General features: G+C 39.3%; 1 protein-coding gene across 8 annotated transcripts in view; it reads left to right on the forward strand.

Moving 5' to 3' along the window:
• The window catches only part of RAP1GDS1 (Rap1 GTPase-GDP dissociation stimulator 1), a 160,680-nt gene that overhangs the window by 99,423 nt on the left and 41,913 nt on the right, over window positions 1-19,344 (forward strand). For 6 of the 8 annotated variants that reach the window (XM_073340755.1, XM_073340749.1, XM_073340750.1 and 3 more), the window contains one exon: window positions 12,752-12,898. The exons of the other annotated variants lie outside the window; for them this stretch is intronic. In XM_073340755.1, coding sequence (XP_073196856.1) covers window positions 12,752-12,898 — 147 coding nt within the window. The remainder of the gene's footprint in view (window positions 1-12,751; window positions 12,899-19,344) is intronic. 8 annotated transcript variants of the gene reach the window in all.

The raw sequence follows: 19,344 nt of genomic DNA on the forward strand, positions 1-19,344 counted from the left end.
ACATATAGTAATAAGACACAGTTCCTGCCTCAAAGAACTTACAATCTAAATAGACATTATGGAGAAAGGATGAGAAGGGAAATGAAGGCACAGAGAGATTAAAACACTTGCCTAAGGTCATGCAGCAAGTCAGTAGCAGTGTTGGAAATAAAATTCAAATCTCCTGACTCCCAGCCTGGTGATCTATCCACCAGATCTTGCAGCCTCTCTAAAAGAAGGTTACACATTTAACACCTTCACCCCTTTAGTTAAAGACTAAAGTCTACCTACACTCTCTAACGAAGACCTCTGAAAAAGCAAGGGAGACAAGACTTGACATTCCTGCTATTTATAAAAGGTTAAAATAAAAAAACAGGAAAAAAAATTAGGCCTTCATTAATCCTAAAGTAGCACAAAAAGAGGCACAAACTTCTCTCACCCCTCCATTTGCAATAACACTTTTCAGGTCTTGTTTTGGTCCCATTGACATAGCATTATTAGGCACTTCAATAAAACTGTCCTGATTGCCCATTCCATAGGAAAACACGGAGGATGAAGAATATACAAGCTCTCTTCGCAGTTTTCCCTGAATCATTCCATTAAGGAGGCAGGTTTGTCTCCTTGTTAAACTTGCAACCCTAAATCTTTCCCCTTGTACATTTCCATTTTATTTAGCATAATTACATGACCATAGACTGTTTTTCAAATAATACAATATAATATTTTTTTCTACAAACTTAGATACAGTTATTCAGCATCTTAAAGTTCTGTGTATATTCAGCATCTTAAAGTTCTGTGTATTATGTGTAAACCAGACAGACCGAGTCCATTAGTCATTTATATGACAGGTGTACAATTATCCAGTTTTACACATCACACTATGGAGTAGTTAGTTCGCTCTCAGACAGGCCACCTAAGTTTGCAGCTAAGTGAAATGCATGAGCTAAATTGTACCTGAGTTGCAGCTGTTAGAAAAAAATAGAAAACAAAAGAATAGTACATGGCTACTGACTTTATTAAAATATCTCTCTTTTGAGAGGGGAAAATGCGTCTCATTATTATTATCTATTTGTATTGCAGGAGCACATAGAGGCTCCAGCCAGGGATCAAAACTCTAGTGTGTTAGGCACTGTGTGTCCACACACACACACACGAAAAGACAGTGCCTGTCTCAAAGAACTTGCAGTCTGCGTATATGACAAAAGATAATAAGTGGATGCACAAATAGATTGGGAGAGCACAAGCTAACAATGAGGGCATTATGATTTGCAGAATACGCAGTGGTCATATCATATAAAATCCCAGATCCTCAGGTACAGGTGAGAAGCACAGCTTGTGAGTATGTGCCTGTATAAAGGTGGCCTTTGAGCTCCCCCGATCCTGAGCCAGCTGTATGTCTGGCTAGTTCCCCAGCATAACTCACAGCAGTCTGAATAGTCAGAAACCTGGTCACGTCCCTTACAACAGCAGTAGGATGGTATCTTCCTGTAAAGATGTCATTTACCTGGTACAGATCAGGTCAGTTTCCCTTCTCTCTGTACTGTGTTACTCCTCACATGTCAGCAATCTCCCTCTTGGTGATTGGGTGGTTTGAGGCTCTGGTGAGTTGATATTTGGCCCTCCAACAAACCCCATCCATCCTCCCCTTCTTGGGCCACCAAAATGTTCCTAAACAAAAAACACATCCCTGACCTTTCCCAGCCAACCGCTTTCACCCCTATTGTTGCAGGACTGCTTTTGCCATTCATTCTCCCCAGGCTGAATGCTTCCTTCCTTTGCCCCTTTCCCATGGTTAACCAGTCCCTTCTCCTTTGTAGTAGAGTTCCCAAACACCCACCACTACTTGGGATTGCTGTAGGGGAGCGCAGGCCCTCCTTCTATTCCAGGCTGCAAGCCCTGGAGCTTACACCCTTGAGAGCAGTCTGCCCTATACCCAAGACTTCCCTGCTTCACACATGCCAGGACCACTCTCTGCTACTTTCTTCCCTGCTTGTCTGAATCCTCACCGTTTTCTCTGGGGCTTACCAAACAGTTCTGCCCCCAAACCATTCTTTACCCCTCCCTGGAGTTCCTTCTTCGTCTTCCTGTCTCCAAGCTTCCTCCTGGCTTTGAGGGGCCTCTCTTGCCACATGTCCTCCTGGGCTGCCTCCCCCACTCTCTTGGTAGAGAACCCTATTCGCATCTTGTCTGGGTCTTGATCTCCCTAGACTGAGCACAGAGTTTCCTTTATATAGTCCTGCTGTCTCATAATACTGGACTGTGCCTCCCACCAGTTCCTCTAGACTACATCCACCAGACTGCCCATGTTCTGTGTTAAACTTTGACCAGGTTATGCTTGACCTTTAGCCTCCTTTAAATGCCAGTTCACACCATTTTAGTCCATCCGTTTCCCTCCCCCCCCGGTTTCCCCACTGGGATGATTCTTACACGACCAAGTACGCCAGTTCCATAACCCCAATCCTCTAGGCAGTGTGGAACAAAGTGGTCAAATGGCACCCCAGGATAAGGACCAAAATTTCCCAAAGTTATACTGGACCATTTTTACAATGTTACAAGATACTATACATGCATCTGAAGTTGTGGGAAAATACCGTATCTATCATATTGTGTATATATAAAAGAATCCTAGGACAGGAAAGGACTCCGAGAGGTCATCTAGTCCAGTCCCTGCACTCATGGCAGGACTTAATATTACCTGGACCATCCCTGACAGGTGTTTGTCCAACCTGCTCTTAAAAATATCCAATGATGGAGATTCCACAACCTCCCTAGGCAATTTATTCCAGTGCTTAACCATCCTGACAGTTAAGAAGTTTTTCCTAATGTCCAACCTAAACCGCTCCTTGTTTCTTGTCCTATCCTCAGAGTTTAAGGAGAACAATTTTTCTCCCTCCTCCTTGTAACAACTTTTTATGTACTTGAAAGCAGTTATCATGTCCTCTCTCGGTCTTCTCTTTTTCCAGACTAAACAAACCCAATTTTTTCAATCTTCCTTCACAGGTCATGTTTTCTAGACTTTTAATCATTTTTGTTGCTCCTCTCTGGACTTTCTTCAATTTCTCCACATCTTTCCTGAAAATGTGGCGCCCAGAACTGGACACAATACTCCAGTTGAGGCCTAATCAGTGTGGTTAGAGCAGAAGAATTACTTCTTGTGTCTTGCTTACAACGCTCTTGCTAATACATCTGAGAATGATGTTCAGTTTTTTTCAATTGTGTTACACTGTTGACTCATTTAGTTTGGGATACACTATACTCCCAGATCCCTTTCTGCAGTACGCTTTCCTAGGTAGTCATTTCCCTTTTTGTATGTGTGCAACTGATTGTTCCTTCCTAAATGGAGTACTTTGCATTTGTCCTTATTGAATTTCATCCTATTTACTTCAGACCATTTCCCCCGTTTGTCCAGATCATTTTGAATTTTAATCCTATCCTCCAAAGCACATGCAATCCCTCCCAGTTTGGTGTCATTCATAAAATTTATAAATGTACTCTCTATGCCATTATTGAAATCATTGATGAAAATACTGAACAGAACTGGACCCAGAACCGATCTCTGTGGGAACCCACTTGATAAGCCCCTCCAATTTGACTGTGAACCACTGATAACTACTCTCTGGAAACAGTTTTCCAGCCAGTTATGCACCCACCTTATAGTAGCTCCATGTAGGTTGTATTTCCCTAGTTTATGAGAAGGTCATGCGAGACAGTACCAAAAGCCTTGCTAAAGTCAAGAGATATCACATCTACTGCTCCCCCCCACCCCGCAATCCACAAGGCAGAATTAAGGTTCCATACACAAACTTAAGTGTTACTTTCTGACTTCTGAGTTCTTAGCTTAACATTTTCTTAATGTAGGTTTGTAAATGTTTTAAATAGAATTAGTTCATAATCAAAACAAAATTTAGGAAACTATACACTTAGAAAATTAAAGTCTTCTGGGAATTCATGACACAGTCACGTCACTGGTTCATACTTTATCTTCAAAATTTAGACCTATTAGTAGAATCTGAAAAAGCTTTTACTAAATGGAAGTGTGATACTGAAAAAAGTCTATGATAGTAAACCCACATAATCCTTACTCTTCTGTCTTAAATCGAAGTAAAGGATTTCCTTCTTTCTCCCTGACAGAAATGGAGCATGTCTGAAATCAGCAAGTTTTAAAATATGGTTTGCACTTGACAGTTGCCCTTGCCTATTGTGGAGGGCCCTGAGGTGTTGGAGTTTCTGTCAGTCAGTTCTAATGCAAAACCAAAGTCCTGACTATTAATGGACACAGGAAATCCTGATCTACTGGACACATTCCAACTGGGGGATACATTCTATCTATCAAAAATTAGCCCTAACATTCCAACTGAATGTAAAATTCTTTAAATTCTGTCTTAAATTGTTGTGTGGGGATTTTTTAAAGAGCTGCCATGTGTCATCCTGGATGGTTGCTCTTCAGTGGTGGGTGAAAAGATCCCTGTATTAAGTCATAGTCATGGTCATAGTTAAGTTTGAGTTGTGTTTTGTACTTAAAACAGGGAATTGATCTGAGGAATACAGTGTAACAGCTCCAAAATTACAACCCTTACTCTGAGTACAGAACTAATTTGCTGAGAGTTTATACTTAAATTTGTTTAGTCTGCGTTAAAATTTATTTTAAATTGGTCTTTCAAGAAATTTAGCACTCTGTCAGACTTTTTTGTCCTGAATTATTTTGCTATCAGAATAATGCAGACTCTTCAAACTTTCCTTATAGTTAAAACTCCTTGAAATCTCATGCATACATTTGAAAAAGTTACATAGCAATTAATTTAAGGTATTAACAGTTGTTATAAGTACATAGACTTATGGTGGGGCGGGGTCAGTAGCTCAGGGCACTCATAACTGGGGCCATTGTGACATCAGAGGAAACTCAACCAACCATCACCCTTCTTTTACAGCTAATTTGCATGCTGTAATTCTATTTGTTCTAATGTGGTATAAGAGAGACTGGTTCAATGTCAAGAGCTCCCACTGATAAATTCCTGGCCACCAGCTGTCATTGCAGTGTCTCCAACTTAGCTGTTTTTAAAAGTTTCATGCTTGTGTGCTAGCAAATTAAGAGCCAGATCACCAGGACACTTCGTAAGCTTTGATTTGCTCCATGGCATAAAGTAGCCAGTATGTACCAGTGAATCTGGCCTTAAAAGTTAAAATTAAAAAGCTATGTAAGGTTGATACTACATAACTTCAACTCATTAGAGGCAGTGTGTCACAAGCATAGCATTCTCTTTGGGCTACTTGTTTACTGTTTATGTATGAAACATTTAATATTTATATGTTGTTGTTTTTTTAAGAAATCAGTTTAACTTAAGGTTTTTGTCTGATGGAGTTAAGGTTGAGGTCTCATATCAGTAACTTAAGAGTAAACACATTACAAGAATGTTGGAATTATACCAAAAAATAGCATTACAAATCAAGATTAACATTAGCTTTTCCTTAAAACCAAAAGTGTCCAAGACTGTATTGATTGATTTACTCGATAGGCAAATCAAACAAAATTATACCACCATGATCAGATCCTCACCATTCCTGAAGGGATCAAATAAAGAGAAAGGGAATTCAATACATACAGACAAAAGCCACCCCAAAAATCATTTCTCAAGTCATTAGAAAAATACTAGCCCAAACATCATGATGATACCTCTCATCCCCAGAAAAGGAGAGGAAAGAACTGCAGCACGCATTGTAAAGCTTTATGAGATCATCAGATGAAAAGCACTGTGTTAGAACTAGGAATTGTTATATTATCAATTCAGAATAATAAAACAGCTAATTTCTGAAGCTTGACATCTTTATAAAAAAGTGAAACTTCTGTCTACTGCATAGTTCTGTAGCAAGGTTGAATTTTGTAGCATTGAAATCACAGAATACATGAGGCCCAGAATACAAAGGTTTAAAATTACAGAGTTTTAATTTGAAATGGAATGTTAAAAAAAAAACTGCAACCGTCTATCTTCTTATAATCTCATGGGAAACATAGGAGTCTAAAATAAATCAATTAAAGTCAGTGAAGCTATGACAATTTACAGCAGCTGAGGATCTGCCCCATACATTTAACAACAGCATTTTCTGAACCTTTCTTCCTTTTTAAAAAAAATTATGAGGTATTTGCATGAGAACAGAATCTTTGTTCCTTCAGAGTTGTTCTACTCCTGCTGTTTGTTTCCCATATATAGTCATAATCTTCTGTATGTCACATCATAATTATCTCCACAGCAGTCAGTTTTGATGTCACAGAGGGTTATAACTTCAGCTGAGGAGTAAGCAGCAGGAGCAGATGAATGCCTCAGGAGAAAGATCATGCAAATATGTCCCTACTAATAAAAGATAGGAAAGAGACAATAAAGAAAAAACAGTTTACGTAAGAAGAATTCTATCTTATCTAATTTAGTCTCTCTCTCTTTCTTGCTCCCTATAATCTATTGGGATTTCTAATTTGGTCATCACTGTAGTATCTCAATGGCAGTTCATGTTGAACATTTTAAAAAGCTTTTCATGATGCAATGGTAAATAACCAAAGATAGATAGGTTTTTATTCAATGTTCCTTCAGTGGGAGGTGAGATCATAAGGAAAGAAGAATGGGGTCATAGGAAGGAAAAACTGAAGACTTAAAGGAAAACAACAGTATGTAATTTAAGATATATTCTACTCATTAACATCTGATGACAGAGTAAATGAATTTAAAAGTAAGTGTAATAAATATACTAAAATCATAATTTGCATTTCTACAGGAAGCTGCCTTCTTGGCAACTGGACAAAGCATTTGCTTTAAGCATGTGAACAGTCCCATTTAAATCAGTGCTATTACTCACATGAATAAAATTTTGTAGGATATGAATCAAGGACAGAGAAGATCAGATTTTCCATTAGAAGGTGTGGAAATCAGAAATTTTTATAACCGTAAGGGAATTCATACCATAAAAAGATTATTTTAAGGGACCCTGTCAAATTAAAAATTACATATTTATAACTAATTGTCTTATCTGTGCCAAGAACGTTTTAGAATATTTAAACCAAAAGAATATTTAAAATGTAAAATACTTTGTGGTCACAGTGCTTACTTTTGCACCTGGCAGTAATCCAGTAAAGCTCGTAAGCACATGCTTAAATGGGAGTATTCACATGCTTAAAGTTAAGGAAATGTCTTGCTGGATTGATGCCTTGGAAGATGAAGTGAAATTAGCCAGTTTCATTGTTTTTAATCCAATTGTATACTACCATATTTCTGCCCAGTTTGGATTGCAAATTCTGCAGTGGAACGTTTGAATCCAAACAGAATGCCATTTTCAATGTTTTATTGTTGAATATTGAAAATATTTCTACTAATATTAGATTTTGTAAAGTGTGGTTGTATTGTTGATTTTTTTTATAAACAAATACAAAAAGTTGGGCCTAAATTATCTGTGTTCCATTAAACAGCTTTTAAATGTGACACACACATATATATTTTTTTAAATTATGGAATTTATACTAACAACTTTATAAGTTTGTTTTACAAAGACAAATCTGTTCCGTGCATTAGTCTGTATCATCAAACTGAGTCGGTGCTGAGAAGCATCATTAAAATGTCATCCCCCACTGAGAGAGACAACAGTCCAATTCACTGAATGAAAATATTGAATCAATTATGGGGTTTTCAAAAAATCTGCTTTGAAAATGTCTTTAACGAAATGTTTGCCACATAGAAATATTGAATCAGCTAAGGTCCTCATCCTGCAAAAATGTACACTGAAGCTTATACACTGTGGGACTGACTATGCGCAAAGTTAACTATGCATATAAGTCTGCAGGATCAGGGCCTAAGATATCATAACCAGTAACTGGAGTTTGCCATTAAACATTGAAGACTAAGAAGGTAAAACCTTAGAGCAACAAAAGAACTGGGACAATGTATTCAAATGCCTCAATAAAGTCACAAACTGGAGGATCTCTCAGAGCTATCTCGAACTGAGCTATCCTTCAGCCTCTGAAGGCCTAGATTTAATATCCTTACAGGGACACTAATAAGAAATGGTTTTGTTCCATTTTATGACAGATGGGTATGTCCGCATCTTCAAATATCATTCCTATTTGCATAGCTCAAACCCCATGTTAAAGAAAGGCCCAGGGCTGGTGTTAGCAAAACTAAGACAAGCTGGGATTAAGCTGCATTGGATGAACTGCTTTAGGAACTCTTTCCCAACACCTGCCTATATTGGCTGGATCTCTGTTCTGTTGTAACCTTGTTTTCACAGGCAGTAAACTCACCCTGATGTCAATAAGCAAAATATTAGCACAAATATTTCAAACACAATAACGCTGGTATCCTGCCTTCATAGTTTGACCCAGGGCTTTAACTTCATCTCGTTCTGTCATGTCTTACGAACCATAGGCATGGCTGGTTGGATTGCACAGTTTAGCAAGTGGGGGCAGGAAGCTCAGGAGAGAATGATATAGTCAGACTCTGGGGAAGGCAAAGTGGAGCAGTTTAATTCCAAGTCTTCATGTCACTGACCTTCTCGGATTATGAGTTTCGGGATTCATTTTGGAAAGGTGAATTGTACCTGGATTTTCATTTCCAGCTATGTATCAAATATCTGAAAATATATTAAACCCCCTAGAAAATGAGTGACATATTTTCTAATCTTCATACATAACTCATAGTTAGTTATGCATATTTAAGGTCGATGAGAGTATACTGTCATTCCTTGTTTTTTTCTCTTGGTTAAACTCTTCCTTTGAATCAAATGCTCCTTTCTACCTCCATGAATGAAGAGGAGCAGAAAGCAGCTGATCTGGGCAGAGAGAGAAGGTTGGAAATGCAAGCTCTTTATCATTCTCTCCCCTTCCCTTTGAAGTCCCTCTTCAAGAATTGGGCTTTAGAGGCCCAGGTCAGAGGCGAAGGATAGCTGCACCAACCTCCTCTGCCTGGCAAGGATTTTTGCCATCAATTAATACTAACTCTTATGTTTAATTTATACCAGTCCCCCACTGCTAAACAGAATCCCCAGCTAAAGGATGGTCCTTTAAAGGTGGGAGTACCCCAAAAGCTGTTCAGAGGCATGAAACAGCTGTACAGGGCCTACAGCCTCTGACAGCTTCACAGAAATTCCCACGCCCTCCCCTTCCCCATCTCAGTGGAAAAATTTGGCAGAAACAGTTGCCAAGTTTCCTGTTCCATACAAGTGGATTGTTTGGCCCTTTCTTCTAATACAGCTTGAGAATTGTGCTAATCCCATGATCTGTGACCATTTCGCTTTGTACCTGGGGCTCCCTGGTTGGAGAATCATTATTATGAACTGCCATGAGCTCAGGCGAGAGTGAACTGAAGGGGGATTTTGAGGGGCTGTCCTTTTGTGGGAAATAGGTAAGTATGCATAGTATGTCTGAGATCCACGTGAAAACCTAATCCACACTAAAGCTCTGTGAGCAACTCAGCAGTGAGGCCAGGCATTTAGCAGGAAGACTGAAGTATTCGCTCACCCTTTCAGATGGTCCCTTAGGGTTAGGATTGATGAAGCAATTACTGTACTGTATTAGGTCTGTGCTATTCACATTCTTGGGAGAAATAATTCTCCAGTCTCCCAAGCTGTCAGTCTGGCATCTTTAAACAGCACTAAACTTCCTTTAAAAAAAAATGGTATAAAACCCTCTGTAAGCTACAGTGATGCATATTCAGCAGAGATGTGAATTCACTCATTATGCTGTTCGCTCATTAAGCTCACAGGAATAGCAAATGTTTATTTGAAAAAGTCACATAAGAAAAAAATTCAGCACCAAGCTACTGGAGGACTGGAAGCTCCTCAAGTGTGGGAGTGCTAAACTATGAAGTAGCAGTCAGATTGAGAACAAGATATTGCCTCATGCTATAATCTTGTGTTGATGATAAATGACTTGGGATCTAGTGAGCATGCGTACATGCAAAGTCTGTGGCTTAGATACTGAGTGGGGAAGAGGGAAGGGAATTTGTAGTGAGCACCAAAACAGCATGCTGAATCTGGAGTATGCTATTTTTCTTTGCATTTTGAGATGTAATGTGTTGTAGTGATCTGATAGCAAGGAACTTCAGAGTTCACTCCCAGTTTTGATACAGGTTTCTTTTGTGGCCTTGGGCAAATCACTTTGGGCCAGTCCTCCTGAGCATGGAAAGGGAGCAAGAGGCAGGAGGTCCTAATTACAATTCCACCATGGTTCTTCTGCTCAGTAGGGGGTGGAGAAGCAGCTGCACCTGGTTATTTCTGAAGTGACCTCCAAAGCTGGTCACTGGTGTGGAGGAGGGATGTGGCCAGTGGATATGTGACTACACAGGTCTACCAGCCAAAACCTGCATGTAGGGGCTGCAGAGATGCACTGCATCCTGCCTCCCAAATGAAGATTCTCTCCTTGTGACCTACTACCACCACCTAAACTCCCTGCGTAGTTCCCCTCATTTACTTGAGCTGTGACATGCAGGGAGCAGTGAAACCAAGATCCTATCTGTAAAATAGGGGTAATTATTTACTACCTAATTAGAGTGTTGGGAGATTTAGATAATGTCAAGCATTTGAAGTGGAAGAGTGCTAAATATTTTAAAGTATGGTAGTGTTCAGTACTTAATTTCTGTTACAAATCAGAGGAAGAATGGAATAGAAGGATTTATGGGGCCAGATCCTCATCTGGTGTACATTGGCAGAGCTCCATTCTTTCAGTGGAGCTATGCCAGTTTACACCAGTAGAGGATCTGGCCCATGATTATTTTAGCAGGGACCAAAAATAAATGAAGCCATCCTACTTTTTTCATGTTTCTGTCTTCAAGTTTTGTATGTAAATTGATACACAAGGTATGGAACCAGATTTTCGGCCTAATTCTTATGTCAAGGGAGTTTTATACTGGTTAACTCTACTCACTTCAATTGTATTACACCCGTTTGAGATCAGAATTCTGACTTTTAAATCTGAACACAGATGAAACCTTAACATTTTATACACTCACTTCAATTAAAAATGCTCATGTAAAATATGTGAGTCCTTTTGTTGTTGGAAAGACACTGTCTAAGGAATTGGGTATATAAAGAAAAAATGTTTGAATCGTACAGCCAAGTGTTTTCCCTGCTGGCTCAGTAAATGTGGCCACCTATCTGGCACCTAATAAAGCCTGTTTTGTCTTATTACATTGGACAGGGATTTCATTACTGTTTCAGTCCTCCATTCATCACTTCAACAGGGTTTGGGGATTGTTTGTTTTACATATCCTTTTTTCTGTGTTCCTTGCTTGTCATAGGATTTATCCCTGCAAGCACACTTGGTTTGACCCCCAAACAGATTAAATTTCGCAGTTTTCCAAGAGAATTTCCATGGTTGGTTTGAGTCATTCCTCCAAAGGCATTAATCAGACAGAAGAAGCTCATAGTGGCGTTACTCTTCTTCTTTCGTTACTGTGCCTGTATCCAGTGTGACTGTATTGTTGTTCAGCAAAACACCATATATGTGGTGCTAAAATGAAAACCTGAGATGACCAGCTGTTCTATTGCCCACCACCAAGAGTTCTTTCTCTCATCTTCAGCCTTCTCCTCTTTACTTTACTGAGCACCCTGTCGAAAGACCAAAGCAAGCTTTTATAGAATTCATGTCAACAAGAACTAAATGATTTAAAACCTCTTTTACAGAAGATTGAAGTATTTGCAGCAGTGGAAATCCATTCTCAGAATCTGAGCAATCTCATTTCATATTGAGGTTATGGAGGAGGAGATACTGGAGAAGACCTTGCAGCCTGGCTCTCAAGAACTCAGTGGGGTGGAAGAATGGGGAGAGAGAGCCCAAGAAATGAATTACAATTGAAAGGGAAAATGCTACTAAACAATTAAAAAAAATGTTTTTTCTGTGTGCAAAACTTCATTTTTGCTTTTTCATCAGGATTTTGTTTTCATTAAAATTTTCCGACAGGCTCGAATTATAACCCATCTTGACATGCCTGCTTTTGGGAACCAACTATTCAGAATATCAAATGCTGTATGCCACTGGTTACCAACCTGAGAAAAAATGTGTTAGGGTTGAACACGAATAAAGTGCCCTTTTTCTTTGCTTCCTACACTAGAGCTCTAAAAGCTGATTAGTTAGAGAGAGAGTTTGATATGAAGAATTTGACATGTTACACAGAAAGGCCCAGAGCATTTCAGCCTATTAGAAATTCAGAGTAAATCTTCATAGTGATTTTAAACTTAGGGTGGAAAAGCAAAAAGAATATGGAGGGAGGCAGTGGGATCTCGTGAACAGAGTTGGTGACTGGGAAACAAGATCCTCACTATATCCCCTGTCATGTGTTTGGATCTGTTCTTCATTTGCTGTGTAGAACTGAGCAAGTTACTTTATTCTCTGTGCCTGAATTTATTAATCTTAATAGTGGCTAGAACAAGTTTCCTCCCAATGGTGTACACATTAGTGTTTGTAAAGTGCTTTGAGATCCTTCAATAGAAAAATGCTACATATGTTCAAAGTATTATTAATTATTACCTCCTGTGGCTCTGACTCAAACACTGAACTTGTTATTTATAAAAGTATTAGTACCAGCTGATTAATCCTTTTATTGTAGGATGGTTTCTCTTTCCTAGCACTGGTCCTCTAAAATCTGGCCCACAAGTGGCCTTGAAAATGAATTTGACATCACTGAAGGGATTACACTTAACTCTGTTTAAGAACGTCTCCTTTTGTATGCTTATGGTTATGTTTGGAACGCTAAGGTGTTTTTTTATTTTATTTTTTTAAATTTAACTCTTTGTTTTACAGATGAGGGCAGGAGTGCAGTTGACCATGCAGGTGGTGCACAGATTGTAGTAGACCATTTAAGGTCACTGTGCAGTAAAACAGATCCAGCCAATGAGAAGCTCTTGACTGTCTTTTGTGGCATGCTGATGAACTATAGCAATGAGAATGGTAAACACCACTGAAAATTTGCTTTATGTCTGCCAGAAGAACCCCAAACCTAAAAATCAACCAAATATCTCAATTCCATATGTAAACTTGATATTTTTATTCAAAGTAAATGTTCCCAAAATATTAGTTTCTCCTGCTGTGCAGATTCACAATACCATAAAAATAGCAGCATACTGTATAAAGTTTGTATAAGCACCTTGAATTATGTATTTACTTACCTGTTTAAAAGGGGTACACGTTGATATAGGATACTGTACTGGAAAAAATACCTTTCCAGAGAAAAATCAGGTTGCATTAAGTCAAAAAAGGGTACTACAATTTTAAATGTGAAAATTATCCCTGTCATCTAACTTTGCCTTTTTTTTAAACATGATTACTTAAATATAAGTATAGACCAGATAGTTTTCTCTTTCATTACTTTTACATTTACATTACATCACAGTGAAATTATATATAAAAGCACTTATGTTATTCTATTTCATATAATTGGGGAGTAATTTAGATACATGTATAACACTCTTAATATCTGCAAATAGTAAATAAGTGTCTATTCTTTCTATTCAATAATAATAAATTGAGGGACTTAGATGGGGTAGGACGGTGAGGTTTAGGAAAAATGGTACATTACTGGACGTTTTTTAACATGAAAAAACATTTGATTACTGAATCTAAGCAAATATAGTCTTCTAATAAGAGGACTTATACACGCAAATGGGTATCTGAGTGCACATTTTGTTTGTGCATGCAAGTGAGGCAATTTACTGATGCATATTTTCACATGTTGTGCCAGCTTTTGAAAGTTGTACCCATTAAGGGGGGAAAAAAAGGCAAAAATGAGTAGAGCTAAGTAGTTCCAGGATGTGCACATGTCCCCATAATGCCATGAATTGGAAATTTAGCCAATCAAATTGCTCCCTCAATTGAAACGTTCCAACATGGGAATATCTAGCTTCCTTACTGTAACATTCTCAGAGTGCCTGAGATGAAGCTCTTTATGTCTTTAGATAACTCTCACACTTTCCAAACTGATGCCAAAATTGTCGTACTTTTCAGGAGGTCCCCTGGACTTAAGCGGTCAATCTTTTATCCACCTACTCCCCTGACCACTGTTCTTTCATCTTAAAATCTTCTCTGTAATTTCTTTCTGGTTGGGAATAGTTTGCCTGCTTTTTGCAGTCCCATCTACCTGGAACTCTCTCCTTTGAGAGTCATCCATGTAACTAACCTCCGACCTCTTCTCCCCTTTGCTTGTTCTTGCCACCTTTATCTCTACTCTTAGCCTAATATTATGCAAGAATATCTATTTACAGTACCTCCTTGCTGCTCTTAAATTACACATTTTGCTCTTTCTACTCCACACAGTTTCTCTGCAGTGTTTTGCTCTGCTGTCTGAGAGTCATACTGTATCCAGTTCTGTGAAGTGTTATCTCATTATTTTCTCTCTCTCTGTAAAGTGTCTTGAGATGAATAGATTTTCCTACCTAGAAATTGAATTTCTGGATTCCCCTGCATTAACTGGGACTAATGGGGCATCCATTATTTCTGATAGCTAGGGAGATAGACCAATCCAAAAGCAGAGCTTTTTGCTGTCTAGAGGTATTTCATTGGTTTTGCTTCAGTGACCAGGCTCCACTGAGTTCTTCTCTGGGTAAACTAATTACAAAAAACCGTTACCTATCTTTTCATAATTGTTGTTCTTTGAGATGTGTTGCTCGTGTTCATTCCATTCTAGGGGTGTGCGTGCCCATGTGCACAGTTGTTGGAGACTTTTGCCTGAGCGGTATCCATAGGGTCGGCTGTGGCACCCTCTGGAGTGCCGCGCTCATGTGTTGGTATATCAGGCTCTGCCGGCCCTATTCCCTCTCAGTTCTTTCTTGCCGGCAACTCCGACAGAGGGGCAAAGAGGGCGGGTAATGGAACGGACATGAGCCACACATCTCAAAGAATAACAGTTACAAAAATTAACCGTTTTTTCCTTTTTCGAGTGCTTGCTCATGTCGATTCCACTCTAGGTGACTCACAAGCAGTATCCCTGGAGGTGGGCTCGGAGTTCACAGACATGTGGCTTGTACTACTGCTCTACCGATGCCAGCATTATCTCAGGCTTGCTGGGTAAGCTCAAAGTGAGATGTGAACGTGTGAATGGACGACCAGGTGGTGGCCGTGGAGAGATCTGGAATTGGCACATGAGCTGGGAAGGCTGCCGCCGAAGCTTGCGCCCTAGTCGAGTGGGCAGTTACAACTGCGGTTGGAGGTACCTTTGCCCAATCATAGCAAAATCAGATGCAGGTGGTGATCCAAGATGAAATTCTCTGGGTGGATACTGGACAACCTTTTCATCCTATCTGCCACTGCAACAAACAACTGTGTCGACTTGCAAAATGGCTTGGTCTTCTCAATATAGAATGCTAGCTCTCTTCTGACGTCCAGAAAGTGCAACCTATGTTCCTCCTCAGACATACGAGGCTTTGGAAAGAAGACTGGCAAAAATATATCCTGGCTCATGTGAAATTGTGAAACCACCTTGGCTAGGAAAGTTGGATGCAGCCGCAGCTGGACCTTAGCCTTGAAAAAACACCATATAGGGTGGCTCCGAGGTAAGTGCCCTAATCTCAGAGACCCTCTGGGCAGAAGTTATCAACAGCAGGAATGACACCTTCCAGGAGTTCAGAAGAAGGGAACAGAACACCAAGGGCTCAAAGGGAGCTCTCATGAGCCGCGTGAGCACCAGATGTCCCACGGAGAGACTGGGTCCTGGGGGTTGCTCCAGACCTTTCAAGAACTGGACATGTTATCAGTGAAAACCGACCTGCCCTGGAACGGGTGGTGAAAGGTTGATATGGCAGCCAAGTGTACCTTAATTGATGAAAGGGAGAAGCTCTGGAGCTTGATAATGCATAAGGTAGTCCAGGATTGAGAGGCCTCACTGCAGTCAGGCCTAACCCCTTGGGTCGAGGCCCAGCACGTGAATTGTTTCCATTTGACAAGGTAGTTTGCTCTAGTGGAAGGCTTTCTTCTACCCAGTAGGACCTGCTGGATGTGGGCCGAGCCTGTAACGCACAAAATAGAAAGGGAAAGAACCGCTGACCACTTGTGAAGCAAAGAGGAGAGGTGCTCCGACCAACCACCATGGGTGGTAAGAAGGAACTGAGAAGGCATATGACCGTCGCGCCTGATATACCGACGCATGAGCGTGGCACTCCAGAAGGCGCCACAGCCAACCCTACAGATACCAATAAGGCAAAAGTCTCCGATAACTGTGCACATGGACACATACACACCTAGAATGGAATTGACATGAGCAAGCACTCGAAGAAGAGTGTAAGATCTACGATAAACAGCGTTTAATAGTTAAACAATTATAAATACGGAATGAATTACTTCTATCCAGAAAGAAAATCGGTTCTGTAACTGGACGCAGTCAATAAACTTCACATGTATTCCCGTGAGAACAATGAGTGTCCACTAGCCACACTATTCTTGGCTTTAGCCAGTACTAATAGAGCTTTAATCTTGACATGAGCCTAAGGGCCTGATCCAACACCAGTTGAAACCAGTTGGAGTCTGTCCATTGACTTCAGTGGATATTGGATTGGGCCCTAAATAATTTGCCAAATTAACATGAAGAAATGACTTCAAGGACCAAATTTTCCGATGAGAAGTAAATACTTTGGCCTATATAACCTTTCATTGACGTTCACACAGATAATTGCATGTATAAATGGGTAGTTGGCCTGTTTCGCTCTCACAAAATTCCTGTTTGCTTGTGGACACATTTTGTTTTGTGGAGAACAACAGGTACATGTGCATTTTTCTAGGTGTCCCATGTGACCTACTTTGAAAATTTGGTCCAAAGACTATAAAGTGTTATTTTCAGAAGGGTGGGGGTTTCCTTTTGTGGGAGCGCAATTTCAGCCCAAAAAACGTACAGCTGTATTTTTGCACCGTATGTTGAACTCTGGGCACAGATCTGAGGACTTGCACTTCTTAGCTGCCCAACTGCAGGTGAAAAGGAGGAAGTTCGAAGGGCACTTACTCAGATTGCATACACAATTTCATTCTGTGCCTGCACAAATTGTGCCCACAAAAGGAGGGATATCCTTCTTAACATTTACTCATAAATGTCTGATCCTACATTGCTTGTGTGTAGCTATTTAAAAAAAAAAACTAGACAAAGCTAAAAGAAAAGAATATGGGAAAATAATTAGAAAGCAAATTCCCAGCCTTGGAAGGAGCAGTTCTGCCTGTTGTATTCTTTCCTTTACCATTTCCTACTTAGCTTGCTGTGCTACAAAATTACAGGTTGGAACTGTGACGTTCCCTTCATGTTTTTAATCACTCACACTCCTTTACGTTCTACTATCTGTCCAACAAAGAATAATTACAAAACATATGGGTCTGAGCTGCATTTGACTACCTGTGAATATCTTAACAAGGTTTTTTATAATGATTTGCATTTTATGGGTTAAAAACCATGCAAATTATTTTGATTATTTTGTTTTAAAACTTTTGTTAAAATATGCAATATTCTCAGTTTCAAATAGCTTCTAAACCAAAACTACATTATTTTTTGCATACGAGAGACTCATTGCTGAAGTTATCTAAAGCGGAGTTTATCTCAAGTTGTTGGACTAAGGTATTTACCACATACGGATTTTTCAAAGCAAGTAACTGGAGACTTGCGACATACAGTTAATTTTTCTATTTTAGAAAAAGTAAAATAATCTACAATTTTTATGCATTGTGCTTATTTAGAACGGTCTAATTTGACCAGATGGACTGGTTTAGCTTGCAGCTGTAACTCCATTCATAACATTGTTCTGTAAGTTCACAAGCTAAGGATCTTGTGTATGGTCCTTGTTTATTATAAAAGGAATGTGGCCTGCTTGTGTTTAGGCACGCTGTTTCTCAAATATTTCTTTGTATCCCTCTCAGTATCTCATTCTTTCATGTGTCACAGGGACATGCAAGGGTTGCCATCTCTCATAGCACTTTCAGATGTATCCTAGAAACTAAAACTATTTTGCTATTAACCCTTTGGTGCTAGAAGTCAGAGTTTTCTGTTGATGGGAGACTTCGCTTTCTACCAGCACTTGAAAATCTTGACTCCCTCTGCCGCAGTCTTATTTTATTATCTGAACTGATCTGACATAAACTGCTCCCCTCTTCACCTTGCATCTTAAGACTAATAGTGCAAGATATGTTGCATGTACAACTAGAAATAAAATGAACATGTCATATGTGTTTGTAGAGCTTTTCCTTCATGACATGACAAAGAATGGGCTGAAATCTGACGTTTATAAATCACAGAAACTCCAGTGGGGGTCCAGAGTAGCTGGGCTGCAGCAGCAGCAGTTCTGGCACCTTTTAATGAGTTCAGCATTTTCCCCCACCCCACCCCACCAGATCTGCTGTCACTATATATCTTTCTGTGTATATGTATGGGGGCGGAAGGAGGAATGGCAAAACACGGTCCAGATCCTGCGAACTCTTACTCATGTGAATAGCTCTCGCTAATGCAAGTAGTCCTGTTAGCCACATACTCCTGTGAGCTGAGACTACTCATGGAAGTAAGGGTTTGCAGGATCAGACTGCAAACTGGGTAATTAATTTTAATTATGGTTCTGAGATTTATAAAGCACTCTCCAGATGCTTTTAGTAAAATTTGCATATACAGTTGTTGAAGGAACCACCCCAATTGTACTTTGTTTCCTAGGCAATGAAGTTATAGGTAAGAAATGAAGTGGATACAGTGTGTGTGTGTGTACGTGCGCATAAATCTCTATATAAAATCTTTTTCGTTTATAGATTAATTTCTCATTTAATTTCAGATTAAACTTTAATCCGTCAAATTTGTCTTTCATTCAGTGCCTTTGTAAAATATGTAGACGTTGTGTTATACAACAGCTAAGCCTCTCTTAATCTTGCAAACTCTCAGTCAGTATGTGATTGGAATCAATTCTTTGGGTTGATTTATGTTCTGCTTTTTAAAAAACATGTCTTGTCCTTCTCTAGAAACTGTAACTATACTAGGAATGAAGGGGAGATCGATGGTATAATCATTATGGCACCTAATAGTAATCAATATTCGAGTAATGCTTCTCTCTAAGACTTACCTTTTGCTAATTCTCTTGCCTGCTTTGGTTTGTGTTTCATTTGCATCACAGCTAAAAATGTTAATTGTGCCTACAGCTGTAAAGATACTTAAATATAGTCAAAAACAATGTTGTCGTGTTTTTATACAAAATGAAAAGTAACTCAGTGAATTTAAAAGTAGGTGAAATATATTTTTATAATAGTGGAACAATAATTATCATTTAAATTTTATATAATAACTTAATTTTTAAGTATATTATCTAAAAATTAATATTGACATGTTGAATACCAGCAGCTGTTTGTTGGGGATTAAATTAATTTGTCACAGTCTTGCATGAGACAAATTTTCC

The sequence above is a fragment of the Lepidochelys kempii genome, chromosome 4, assembly GCF_965140265.1.
Source record: "Lepidochelys kempii isolate rLepKem1 chromosome 4, rLepKem1.hap2, whole genome shotgun sequence".
Lineage (NCBI taxonomy): Eukaryota > Metazoa > Chordata > Testudines > Cheloniidae > Lepidochelys > Lepidochelys kempii.